Below are 12,330 nucleotides of genomic sequence, written 5' to 3'. Positions count from 1 at the left end.
AGCAGGCTATCAAAAACACATCTTTCATGCAGGTGTTGAAAAAAGTATTGTGCGTGACAAGGGAGAGGACGCGATTTTGCCTCGCATGAAATACTGCCCTCGCTGCGCTCGGGCAGCAAACTTCCCGCTCGTCGGAATCGCTTTCTTCTCTCCCTTGTCACGCAATATACTATTCCATGGCTAAACTTGCCCATTGTTATTACCTTCCGTAAAGCGTATGCAGATTCCTGTGTAATCAATGAGGTGGTGTGCTTCATGTATTTAGAACGCCGAATGTTCGATTTTTATACTTTATTGTTGTACATTGTAAACGGTACCCAATTAACAGGATGACGTTAACCCTGTTTCTGCGCAAGTTCTTTTGCTTTAGCTTTCTCTAACTTAGCTATCCTGGCAGCAGATTTACTGCCCAGGAGACCGCCACCCCAATGACGGCGGATTTCATCGTATCTATCATTGAAGTTCGTCTTAATAGCTTCAACAAGCTTTGAGAAGTTAGCTCGATCGCCGGAATCCACCTAAAAGTAACAGTTACACGTTATAGAAGATAGCTAATACCTTAAGAAAATAGAAGTACGAGTTAAAATATTTCAGTTATATGTTTTATGATTATATCATGAATATTATCATTGGATTGGCTCATAAAGTTCATCATTAATTAATTTTGACTTAGAGAAACGAATAGAAAATGGTTTTAGCTAAAAATGCACAATTTATTAATATTCTCACCTGAGTGAGGGCAACTGCGCTGCAAGTCTTACGCCTGACGAGGCGTCCCAAACGTGCTTTACCTTTTACAATACAGTAAGGTATACCCATTTTACGACAAAGTGCTGGCAGGAACAGAACAATCTGCAAATAAGCATAGCTAATAAATTATAATAAATTTGAACAGACTAATGCCATGAAATTATTCCTATGTTTCACTCAGGAACATGTTACATCCTTTGTATAAAATTGATTGTATCAAATTTATAATCAGACGAAGAAATTCAAATACATCATTGTTGTAAATAAACTAAGTATCGCGACTTAATATTCTGATAAACTAGAGTATACATAAAAGATAGAATATACCTCTATCGGATCCACATCGTGCGCAATCACCACAAGTTTGGGCTTCTTCTGTTCGACGAGTACAGTCACTCTGTTTGTCCCACAGCGCAATACATTGGGTGCCGCTGTAACTGGAGCCTTCTGTTTCGCGAGTTTTTGTTCAGCCTTTGCCTTCAACCTCATTTTCTTCATTGCCGCAGACTCAGGCCTGTATTTCTCCAACATTTTAAACAATTGCGTTGCTGTAATAAATTGAAAGAATTGATTGCAGCTATAATTGGACCAGGCAAATCTCTACGACTCTTATTCGATTCAAACGATGGATATGTAATATACCTGTTTGTTTGTCCAATGCTTGTGTGAACTGATTGATCGGTGGTGGTACTTTCAGTCTCTTTTGAAGTACAGCCCTTTGACGCTGGATGCGGATGTATTTGGGCCATTTTACGAAACGACTCAGGTCACGGGCAGGTTGAATATCCTGACCTGAATAGCAAAGTTTCTTTTAATAATTTAGCATCTAAATACCATATAATAATTTAATCGAGCACTTGAAAGATTGCTCTACTTACCGATTCCGAAGTTACGAACACGCTTCTCAAACAGAGGGTTGGTCCGTTTCTTCGGTTCAACCTTTTTGACTGCCAGTGGCGCAGCTGCCACCTTCTTCCCTACCTTCTTCTTCGGCTGTATTCATAAGAAAATTTTTGCATTTAATACGTTTTCTATAAAGGCAGAAATTCATGCCTTAATGTGAAAACATAATGGAAGTTGAGGATGTGTGGTTTATTACAGGGAATAAAATATTCTTGGTTTAATAGCTACGGAGGACTCATGTTTTAATATTCAAATCAATAAGTTCATTCGTAATTGCTTAAAATGTTGATGAACGAATAAATATGTATGCTACACGAGGGAGCATTTTAATATTCTAAGATGCATCCAAAACATGCCGAATTCTAACCGTTACAATTCATAGGAATAAGTTGTCTTTATAGAAATATTATTTGTATTCGGCAGTTCAGTAGCTTTACCTTCTTTTGGACCATTGTTTTAATTGGAAATTCAACGGATCTTTTATATCACAACGGATATAAAAATTAATACTTCGCCCGACACGACGCGAAGTACGGTTGCCGAAAACGTAAAGAAAGATTCATCGAGCAGCGCCACCACAAGCAACAACAGCGCCACTTGACAACTAACGTCTTGGTGTAATAATCTCTAGAGAAGAAACGCAACGAGTATTTCTTCTTCTTGAAGCCATCGGTTGTCGACGCTGATTGGCTGCGACCTCACTTGACTTGGTTAGTTGGCTTAGTTTGGCGCTGGCGTGGTTTCGTTTCCCATCGTTTCCCGAGGCGTTGATTAGTTCAGATCACTGATCTGTATATATTGTAGTATGTAGAGATCAGTGGTTTGGATGGTATTTTATATTTTGATTCCATTCCATGGTGTTAATCATGTTAATTGGTGTTGATCAAAGAGTTAATACACATAAGTGGTGGTTTAATTCATATATCTACTTCTGCGTAATGTATAACAAATAATAGTAATAACGATAAACTTTAATCAAATCTGTTATACGTCAACTAATCGCCAAACTGTGTATAAAACTTTGCTACGTGTCAACACTTCTCGTTAAGTTTCCCTTTACACCTTTCAAATAACTACAGTAACCTCATAATGGATGAAATTATAAGCTGGAAGGGAATAGAAAATGACGGTAGTATATTTTCAAATATTTTGTAAATAATATATCAGTTGCACCTTCTCAAGTACAAATTTTTCAGAGTTCTTTAAACAATTTTTTGGCGGCGAGTGTAAAAAAGCTGATATTAATCAAGTGCTATCAGTGGCGCACCAGATAAATAAATTGGGGCAAGGTATATAACAAGAATAATATATCGAACATGTTATGTTACTATGCTTCATCGTATATTTTCCATCGTGTAGCCATCGAAGTGTTGAATGCTGAACTACAGAAGCAGGTCTTAGCTAATCACGAAGACTTACTATCGCAAGCAACATGGGTGGAGAAATTGGAAGGTGTACTTTCGATAATGCAATCTCACGTTCAGGTGCAAACAAAGTTTACACACATTGGCAATGGAAATTATATAGATCTTTACGACTTGGTTGTATGCGGTGTGAGAGTGAGTGTCGGACAAAGTGTGGTGGGTGAATAATTTGTGAAAAATTTTGGTTTCAGGAGAGTATTATATAAAAATTAGGTAGAAGTAAGAACCCTGATAACCATCTGTCTCCAATCTGACATCAGATTGGTAGCAGGGTCTGGCTTTGGCATGAGAGTGCAGAGTCTGATGTCAGAACCGTAGCAGATGGCAGAATCTGCTGTGGATCTGTTGCCGATCTGACATCAGGCTCTGCACCTCATAACGCAGCCATCTGCAGACACAAATGACTACGGTTCTGATGTCAGATTCTGCTGCCCATATCTGACTATCAGGGGAGTAGCAGGTAGATAGAAAGGGGGGAGAGAAGAAGAAAATAGGGCGCAAAGAAGGATAAGAGTGAAAAGGCTTGTAGGACAGATTTGAGGTTGGGATATAACCGCTGTAGGTATAGAAGAGGTTAAGCGAATAGGGTAATGAATAGGACAAATCAGAAAGGGATGGCTTATAAGATAGAAGGAATGTTAGAGTAGATGAACGAATGGAAAAATTGTAAAACCAAGTTCCTTTTCAATTATTATTATATTATATTATATATAATTATATAATATATAACTTTATGCATAATATACATCGATCTTTACAATTATAAAAAGGTTCTTTCTTTCAGAGTCTTCTATCAGCTGTAGAACGTTTGCGTGAGAAAATTGTTGACCCGTTTAACAGGATCGAGACACAAACTATCGTTTTAGCAAGACTTCACGAAACTTCTGATCTACTGCGGAGAGTAGCCAGAATGCAACATCTGTCGAAGCGTTTGTATTCTCAGATGACAAATAATGTACAAGCTCCGGATATCATAAAAGCTGCTAATAGCCTCCACGAACTTGGTATATTAACTTGCGATTTAACTTATTTTATATTTTAAGATACCGCAGGGTATAATGTAAACATTTCTGATTTATAGAACAGTTAATGATGGATACAGATTTAAATGGTTTAGATGTTATCGCGGACGATCAGCAAGCTGTGAAAGCTCATAGGACAACGGTACAAAGAATAGCGAGTCATACTTTATCGCAAGGTTTACAAACATTGGATAGAACAAAAGTATATACGAACATATTAAGTTTTAAAATACTGCTGGTTCCATAAGCATTAATCATAAAAATACGGCGAACAGGTTAGTACGGCGGTGCAAGTATTTCAGAACTTAGGAATTTTAAACGGAGCCGTGGATAATGTTATGGATTCTGCTTTATCCGAAATTGAGAAAATTGCCACGGAATCTTTAGACGTGTCATTAGCGCAGAACCAAGATTTCGGAAGGAGAGGAGCACCTGGCCGGGCAGCTATCCCTTCTCCAGGATCCTCTGGAAACTTACGGACACGAATTTGGGAGAATCTTGAAAGGCTTTTCCAAGATACACTTTACACGCAATGTTTGCAAGTAATTGACTATTCGCCTAAAATCTTAAATTCTAATCATTCGCAGAACTTGCATATTTAAATATCCATTATATTCTGTCAGATTGAATTATTACAAAGAATATTATTAGAACATCACACAAAAGGATTGGATGAACTGTCGCAGAAGTTTTGGGATAAAGTGAACTGTCTACTTTCCAAAGTATTGGTCGAGCGTGCGCAAGGTGAACATTAATCTTTATTTTCTTCTTTCAAGAAATTACCAATGGTTCTTCCATATGTTCAGGATCTTCGTTTGTAAAACAAGCATTGGAAGGCGAATATCCCAAGTTCTTAAGAATATTTCTGGATCTGAGTAAACGATTAAAAGAAAGATCGCAGAGCGTTGGAATTTACAACATTAAGTAAGCATGACACAAAATAGCACGGCATTAACTGAGCATGATACAAAATAACACAGTATTTTTGCTTAGACATAATGTGTTATTGCCGTTTGAAAACGCATACTTATCACGTTCAGTGTCGCGTCTGTTGGATCCAGTACATACTATGTTTTCTGGAGAAGGATTGCCCACGCAAGACGAAATAGACGGCCTCATCCGTACAGTGACAAAGTAAAGTATTGAGAAACATGTGTTATATCATTTGTATAGACTGGAAGTGTATTATTTGTCATTTCTTTCTGCAGTGAATTAAGTGTATCGCTGGTAGATGATGGTCTTTCAACAGTAGTTGCTCGTAACGTAGGCAAAGCTATAAGACTATTTTGCTTGAAGTGTGAACAAGGGTTATTTGTGGGAGGAGAAGCTAGTCAAGTAATTGATTCTCCTACCACTGTACAGCAGACAAACGTGACACTTGCGAACCTGCTTTATTACCTTTCTAGTCAAATAAGTCGCGTGATAGCAAACTTGTCTGCCGGTTTGCCAGTTGAAGGGAGTACAGTGATCACCGTGGCTCTCAAGGAAACGGACACATTGACAAAAAATATATTATCGCCATTGTTGGATTCCATCAGTGATGCCATCGAAAGTATTATCCTAACTATGCACGATGATCCAGAATTCCGCGAGTGAGTGAACGTAACTTATTCTAATTTTTAATTTAAACGTGTATGGAAGATGAATATTAATATATTTCCGATTTTCATGTAGCACGAGTAGCACTCTCGGGAAAGAGATTAACTGTTCGCTTTACATGCGCGAATTACAAGGCTTCATTTTACGCTCTGTGAATACATTTCTTGTACCATACAAAAACCAAGCTGTCGTTGCCGAATCGTAATGAACTCGTAATTATAACGTTTTATATTACGTCTGGAACGTAACGCTGAAGCTGATTATTATTTCAGCTGCAAGACTGTTGCTTCACGGTGCATCGAGCTTTTTGTAAGACACGCTTGCCTATTGAGGCCATTAACCGATTTTGGAAGAGCGAAGCTTATCGTTGATTTCAGCCAGGTACGTTGTGTGTTGTTTAGAAAGAAGCTTGAGGCTTACAAATACTTCTATTTAGATAGAAGTAGCCGTTGCTCCATTATGTAGAGGAGGGCTGCTGGGATCATCGGAACAACAACAGTATAGAACGTTACGGACATTGAAAGCGTTGATTCCACTCAGCCCAGAGGAAATTGTCGAAAAAGTTTTAGAAGGGGAAGGAGAGAGTGGTATACCTCCATCTCTTATTCTTTTACATTTATTTTCTACGGCACCCCCGGAATTGGTATCACCGCATCAGGTACGGGAATATAAATGTACACGATTAGTTGCTTGTGCGATTATAAAAACAGAGTACTATTTTAATTAATTCAGAGCGCAAGCTGGTCCGTAGGACGTTTATCTCAGTGGATGGATAAGAATTCGAACGAAAGAGACAGATTAGCCTTCTGCAGCGGACCATTGGAGCGTTATCAGTTAACTATCAGGCAACAAAATCTCCCATCGTTCCATCCATTGTTTCCATTAATGAAGAAATTGGCTAACTTGAACGAACATTAAAATATGCAATGTTTGCATAACATACGATATGATATGTATTTTGTTAAACATTTTCCACGTTTATAGGAAATAATGTTATTGGATTCTGTATAGATAAATTATTGATACGGCCAGACAAAATAAATTTGAGAAAACTATTTTTATTAATTAATCATCTTCTGAACACATTTCCTGAGTACCAGGTCATATATTTTATGAGCGTATACTGTCCTAGACAAGTATACTCCCATAAATGCTGTAACACTTAACAGTATGGGCCAGTATAAGCTACGTTTTCTTGGACCTATATATATCTGTGGTATTCCAATATGATCTTTCTTCTCGATCTACGTTCAAACAGGAAGAAATTCAACATACGATGTACAATTTACAATATGTAATATTGAATTACCTACCTTTTTAGAAAGTGTTTTTACTTGTGAAAGTTCGTTTTTAAGAACATTGAGAGTATGCCGTATTTTTTTAAGTTCTTGCTCGTAATCAGATACTTGTTCGTTATTTAAATATGTATTCTCAGTATTCGCTTTCGATAAACTGTTTTTAATATACTGAAAACTGGAACCTATAACTGCCAGCTGCTTGGCTACCGTACCTAGAGAGACTATCCCATTAAATAATCTGAAGAAAAAAAAGTGACACAGTCAAAGTTTCTGTCATCGATATCACAATACTGTGACGCTGTGAAATAAACGTACGTATAAGGTAAGGATTTATTAATAACACCGATGCTTTGTATGCTCCACTTTTTCCTATGGAATTTATGGAGTTGTTCCATAAACTGTATCCTATGCGCATTAATTTCTACTCCCAAGGAATCCAAATCGTTCTCGGTTAATGCTAGAAAGTCTTTAACAGTCATCCCTTGAAAGATGTGAGCGTATGTTTCTAAACCCATTCCATACAACATTGTGAACACATCAAAATCTACGACCTGATCGTTTACAATAGCTAACGATGGAAATATATCCGTCCAGTCATTTATGTTGGATGTCTCACAAACATTTATTATCTCTTCATCATTGAAGTTTAACAAAGGTAGGATCTATAATAATCACACAAATATTGCTTCATATATTATAATAACACATGACTTATAATAACATTTTAACTTACCTTGTTATATCCTTTTGTAGAAGCTATATCTTTGGCAGTTAAATTGCTCTGGTCGGTTAATGTAACATCGGCTGCATTCTCTATCAATATTTGAACGTTATCTACTTTGTTAGCTATCACCGCATACATTAAAGCCTACAAATACAAGAAAATACGCGTGATCATCGAACGTTATTACATTGCCGCTATTAAAGAGAACCTACTGTTTGGTTTCTGTTGTCGCACGCATTAACATTCTTTGTATATTTTATTAACTCTGCTACCAATTCTGATTCCTGCGATGCGCAGGCATACATTAGAGGTGTCTGCCTGTAAATGAGGATCCATTCGGTAATTGTATACTAGACACTGTTACACATATGATAAAAATATATTAAGGGGGTACTTTAGTGTAAATGCCCGTTTTTCAACGCCATCTTCGGGAATTTATTTAACAAAAGCTATTAGTTTATACTGCCTGACGTTTTACCTACCAATTATAAAATTTAACAAAATTGCGCGCATTTAAACTTCAAGTGAAAATGGAAAATTTCGAAACTTGAAGTTTGAATGCACCCAATTTTGTTAAATTTTGACTTACGTGGCTAATTCTGGCTAATACTACAGCGGTACTCATAATGATTAAGAATCAGCTTGGTTTTTTTATTTCAGATGAGTTTGTGAGCTGAAATCACACCCGCCAGGGATGTACTTTTTTTTCAAAGGCGCGATTTTAAACTCCAGATAACATTGAAAAAACACAATTAAAAGTGTATTTAAAAAATTGTTCCGTATACATTACAAGTAGCTTAATAAATGAATCATTGTATTCACTGAGAAAAAAAGCCTGAATGTTGCCGAATTTTGCGGCGTGATTACCAGAATGACTCCTTAAGATATCAAGAAAAATTGGTATACGCATATGTCCGATAATGCTTAGTTTTACAGTTACAAGCATTTTCATATTTCGTAAAATACCGGCCCGAAACGTCTATTAAAGAGCAATCAGCAGACTGGTGCGTTCGTCAGTTGGCCTAATATACTATATTTTCATTCATACCCTTTCCTTTTTTAACAAAGCAAAGACGAAATGATAATCAATATATCACAGCTGGGCTTCGTTAAATGCTACTTTAATAGCCATTTTGGGCCCGTGTTTCCCAAAATATAAAAATGCTTATAACTGTGAAACTAAACCTTATCGGACATTTTCGTATACCAACTTGTCTTATTAACTAGATGAGTAGAACCCATCCTGAAAAACTGTCCCACATATTTATAAACACCCTCTACATCGATATAGTCGGAGGCGCAAGCTTAAAAAAAATTCTGAGTCCTGAATTACCCGAGTTAAACATTCTTACCTTTGCTTATTACCAGCATTTACGTTTGCTTTTGCCTCTATAAGTGAAATTATACATTTTATGCGTTGTTCTGTTGTGCCCTTAGTAGAACTACATATCGCCATTAGTGGTGTGAATCCATCTAGAGTACAATGTTATTTACTTCGAGCCACAAAATAATGCCTTTCGTATAATAGAAAGTGTAAAAGGGGTATAGTACCTTTATGTTTATTAACGTCAGCCTCGTTTGCTATAAGATATTCAATGACTTCTAATTGTGCATATGATGCGGCGTATAAGAGCGGAGTCCATCCGGTATGTAAAAAATCATTTACGTTATGCGCTGCATGTAATTATACGAAACTATTATCAGAATGTATTCTTGTCTTAAAAGTACAAATTGATCATATTATAATTCATTAACGTAGAGTAGTTACATCGAAGATATTCGCGTATGATTTCCAAATGGCCCGTCATGCATGCATTCACCATGTGGAACTGAAAAGTTGCTTCCTCATTAGCGCCTACATCTCTGTATTCGTCAAATCTATTTACGCTATTCGGTATCGAGCCTTCCTGTGAATAATAATTATTTTCATATTCTATCTATAAGCATCGCTATAACATTCTGTTTATAAATATGATTATAATAATCTGTTTCTGTTGCACTCTTTCCATTAATGTATTCAAAGATTTTTCACAATACATTTATTGTTATTACTAAAAGGCCGGTATATAATTACAGGTTATGTACAGATATTTTTCACACCTGTTCCCATGAAAAAAAGTTTTCGTTGTCAGATATTTTTGCCGCTCGTTTATACATATCCTTTATTTCAATAATATGACAAGTAGAATTAGTATACTTCTTCCTCCAAAGAACGAAATTTCAAAACAACTCGCGTTTACCACGCATGCGTCACAGGTGTTGCGCGTGCATCGCCTTCAAAATAAAGCACATTAAGGTGCGATTTCATGTTGACGCTCGACGCTCGTTTTGAGCGTCTAAACCAGTCATGTGATAGGGCCACGGGACTTTCAGCGGCAACGCTCGTTTTGAGCGTCAAAACCAATCACGTGACTGACGCTCGACCAACGAACGAGCGAGTCGGAGTGAATGAACGTCAAGCGGAAAAGCACGGAAAAGCTAAATAAACCGAGTTTGGCTTTTCCGTTTGACGCTGAAAGTCACGTGGTTCAATCACGTGACTGGTTTTGACGCTTACAATGAGCGTTGAGCGTGAAATCGCACCTTTATAATTATGTGCCAACGGGAGGAGAGGGTACACGCCACGCATGCGCGTGATGATGCCATAACGTCAAACCAATCGACACCAAGGTCGACAAGATAAGTGTTGACACTGCTGACGCCAAATCTATCAACGCCAAGGTTGGTTTCCCTCCATCAGGAGACATTCCGGTAACCTATTTCCCAGCATAGAAATGGATTAAAATGGATGTTTTCTTTTACCCTTGTATAAAAGTAATTGTAGAAATCAAATTTTATAAAACGGCACACGTATCAAAAGAGATAATTTTATATAGCTACTGCACTAGTGTGCATACTCGTATCAGATAAATGCACACATGCAGGGAGTATATATGCATGCACTATTGATCGTGATATCTGCTATGCTTAACCTAAAACCTGCAGTCGCCGGACACCTGTCTAAGGATTCACTTGTAAATCAAACTTTTATATATTTCGTAATAACAAAGTTACAGTTTCATGTACATTTAAGAGCTTATAGTTAACAGTAAGTAGCGCATATATACTTAGCGTAGAGTACTAATATACAACGTTTTATAATTAAGACAACATTCATTCGAATTTGTATTGCTAATATTATACAATCGTGTTTTTAATTGATGATAAAATAAGTAATTTCACCTTACGCATGCATCGAAGATAGTGCAGCGAAATATATTGTAGTACAAATGTCATGGCTGCGTGCATTGTTCGGCGATGAAGAATTATTTAGAAACGGGGAAGGAAACAATTTTGCGGGAATATTTGAATGGATTTGGTTCCCTATCGAATGGGAGGATCGAAGAACGAGATTCGACGAGAATCGCCTGCCCTGTGTAACTCATTTACGTTTTAATAGATGCATCGATCTGCACTCGTGGCATTCGACTTCGATCATACGATTACGGACGACAATACCGATGTTGTCGCTCGGAAGCTGTTGCCCAGGGAAAAGTTAACGGACGGCGTGAAGGATTTGTTTCGTTCGGACGGTTGGATCGTGTACATGAGGAAAATATTCCAATTGTTGCACGACAGCTCCATCGATGTAAAGCAAATAAGGAATGCTATTGTTCGTATACCGCCTGTGCCGGGCATCGAGAAGCTTCTAAGGGAGTTACACTCTAACGGCTGCGAGATTATTATTATTAGCGATTCAAATACATTATTCATCAGCGAATGGTTAAAGAATAAAAAGTTAGACGAAGTTGTCGCCGAGGTGTTCACGAACCCCGCGAGTGTCGACGAAAACGGTATGATAAAGGTGGATATGTATCATGTTCAAGAGTCGTGCAAATTGAGCACCGTGAATTTATGTAAAGGACAAATCTTGGACTCTTACATCGATAAGAGGTGCGACGAGGGGGTGCATTTCGATCGAGTGGTATACGTAGGAGACGGTAAAAACGATCTCTGCCCGATCTTACGACTTTCGGAACGTGATTTGGCATTCCCGCGGAAAGGTTACGTGCTTGTAAAGATATTAAATGGCACTGAGAATAATGAAATTCCGAATGTCAAAGCCCGCGTGTTTCCGTGGAGCGACGGCAGGGAAATCTTAGAAAAGCTGGAGAAAGAGATCGTTCTTTCTTCTTCTTCTTCCTCTTTGTAAATCTAATAAACAGTACAAATAAAAAAGAAATGTTCCCTCCTCTTTTATTTTAATGCCCGTCATAATTACCAATAAGAGATAACTGTCATTAGTGTGCCAGAATCTTGAATTATTTATAAGCTTGTATGTAATCCATTTTAATAATATTAGTGACCAATTATGCAATCGTGAAATATATATAACTTCCCCCTCCACAGCTTATTTAACTAATCAACAATATCAGGCGCAGTAATGGTCACGAAACGATATTCATCAGAGCAATGAAATGCGACAGTGATTTAATAGATTGTTTTTGCCTGATATAGTACTTCGATATATATATGTAAGCATGAATCTTCTGTTTCCCGCGAAATTATTGCCTGCTTTCGTAATAAATTATTCTTTAGCGCGATATAATGTGTGGCAAAGTATAGTAATA

General features: G+C 37.4%; 4 protein-coding genes across 7 annotated transcripts; 2 read left to right on the top strand and 2 right to left on the bottom strand.

Moving 5' to 3' along the window:
• Nucleotides 1-276: 276 nt before the first annotated feature.
• Nucleotides 277-2,251, bottom strand: Rpl7a (ribosomal protein L7A). Its single transcript, XM_076807903.1, has 6 exons — nt 2,091-2,251; nt 1,629-1,743; nt 1,393-1,542; nt 1,078-1,298; nt 730-852; nt 277-518 (listed from the first exon to the last, which is right to left on the bottom strand). Exons 1-6 carry the CDS (start codon nt 2,103-2,105, stop codon nt 336-338), a joined length of 807 nt encoding a protein of 268 aa, XP_076664018.1. The 5' UTR covers nt 2,106-2,251; the 3' UTR covers nt 277-335.
• Nucleotides 2,252-2,467: 216 nt separating this feature from the next.
• Fws (Conserved oligomeric Golgi complex subunit 5 four way stop) lies at nt 2,468-6,755 on the top strand. Of its 2 annotated transcripts, XM_076807969.1 has the most exons (14): nt 2,469-2,782; nt 2,850-2,942; nt 3,013-3,137; nt 3,862-4,081; nt 4,159-4,301; nt 4,375-4,641; nt 4,723-4,843; nt 4,906-5,023; nt 5,093-5,233; nt 5,308-5,691; nt 5,774-5,899; nt 5,971-6,079; nt 6,135-6,356; nt 6,431-6,755. In XM_076807969.1, exons 1-14 carry the CDS (start codon nt 2,743-2,745, stop codon nt 6,614-6,616), a joined length of 2,295 nt encoding a protein of 764 aa, XP_076664084.1. In that variant the 5' UTR covers nt 2,469-2,742; the 3' UTR covers nt 6,617-6,755. The 2 variants fall into 2 exon arrangements, with proteins under 2 accessions (XP_076664085.1, XP_076664084.1); XM_076807970.1 differs by lacking the exon at nt 6,431-6,755 and having other exon boundaries at nt 2,468-2,782; nt 6,139-6,278.
• On the bottom strand, nt 6,677-9,995 carry LOC143366701 (uncharacterized). Its single transcript, XM_076807971.1, has 9 exons — nt 9,821-9,995; nt 9,489-9,627; nt 9,272-9,394; nt 9,073-9,193; nt 7,933-8,038; nt 7,730-7,864; nt 7,312-7,658; nt 7,012-7,234; nt 6,677-6,942 (listed from the first exon to the last, which is right to left on the bottom strand). The coding sequence occupies exons 1-9, from the start codon at nt 9,875-9,877 to the stop codon at nt 6,760-6,762; spliced, it is 1,434 nt and encodes a 477-aa protein (XP_076664086.1). The 5' UTR covers nt 9,878-9,995; the 3' UTR covers nt 6,677-6,759.
• Nucleotides 9,996-10,396: 401 nt separating this feature from the next.
• LOC143366702 (pyridoxal phosphate phosphatase PHOSPHO2) lies at nt 10,397-11,942 on the top strand. 3 transcript variants are annotated; one of them, XM_076807974.1, is made up of 2 exons: nt 10,397-10,441; nt 11,160-11,942. In XM_076807974.1, exon 2 carries the CDS (start codon nt 11,160-11,162, stop codon nt 11,910-11,912), a length of 753 nt encoding a protein of 250 aa, XP_076664089.1. In that variant the 5' UTR covers nt 10,397-10,441; the 3' UTR covers nt 11,913-11,942. The 3 variants fall into 3 exon arrangements, with proteins under 3 accessions (XP_076664089.1, XP_076664087.1, XP_076664088.1); XM_076807972.1 differs by lacking the exon at nt 10,397-10,441 and adding an exon at nt 10,543-10,734; XM_076807973.1 differs by lacking the exon at nt 10,397-10,441 and adding an exon at nt 10,655-10,808.
• Nucleotides 11,943-12,330: the final 388 nt, after the last annotated feature.

This window comes from Andrena cerasifolii, chromosome 3 (assembly GCF_050908995.1).
Source record: "Andrena cerasifolii isolate SP2316 chromosome 3, iyAndCera1_principal, whole genome shotgun sequence".
NCBI lineage: Eukaryota > Metazoa > Arthropoda > Insecta > Hymenoptera > Andrenidae > Andrena > Andrena cerasifolii.
Note: the sequence above shows the minus strand (reverse complement) of the source record. Positions and strands in the feature narration are given on the sequence as shown.

Bases quoted from the DNA above. Each gene is read 5' to 3' on its own strand.
- LOC143366702 (XM_076807972.1), top strand. From the start codon at position 10,639: ATGCAGGGAGTATATATGCATGCACTATTGATCGTGATATCTGCTATG. The intron at 10,735-11,159 runs GTAAATCAAACT...ACGTTTTAATAG, and splicing joins ACCTGTCTAAGGATTCACTT to ATGCATCGATCTGCACTCGT.
- Fws (XM_076807969.1), top strand. From the start codon at position 2,743: ATGGATGAAATTATAAGCTGGAAGGGAATAGAAAATGACG. The intron at 5,024-5,092 runs GTAAGCATGACA...ATTTTTGCTTAG, and splicing joins GTTGGAATTTACAACATTAA to ACATAATGTGTTATTGCCGT. The intron at 5,692-5,773 runs GTGAGTGAACGT...ATTTTCATGTAG, and splicing joins GATGATCCAGAATTCCGCGA to CACGAGTAGCACTCTCGGGA.
- Rpl7a (XM_076807903.1), bottom strand. The intron at 853-1,077 runs GTATATTCTATC...GCTTATTTGCAG, and splicing joins ACGATGTGGATCCGATAGAG to ATTGTTCTGTTCCTGCCAGC. The intron at 519-729 runs GTGAGAATATTA...TGTTACTTTTAG, and splicing joins GCGCAGTTGCCCTCACTCAG to GTGGATTCCGGCGATCGAGC.
- LOC143366701 (XM_076807971.1), bottom strand. From the start codon at position 9,877: ATGTATAAACGAGCGGCAAAAATATCTGACAACGAAAACTTTTTTTCA. The intron at 9,395-9,488 runs GTAACTACTCTA...AATTACATGCAG, and splicing joins CATACGCGAATATCTTCGAT to CGCATAACGTAAATGATTTT. The intron at 7,235-7,311 runs GTACGTTTATTT...TTTTTTCTTCAG, and splicing joins AATAAATCCTTACCTTATAC to ATTATTTAATGGGATAGTCT.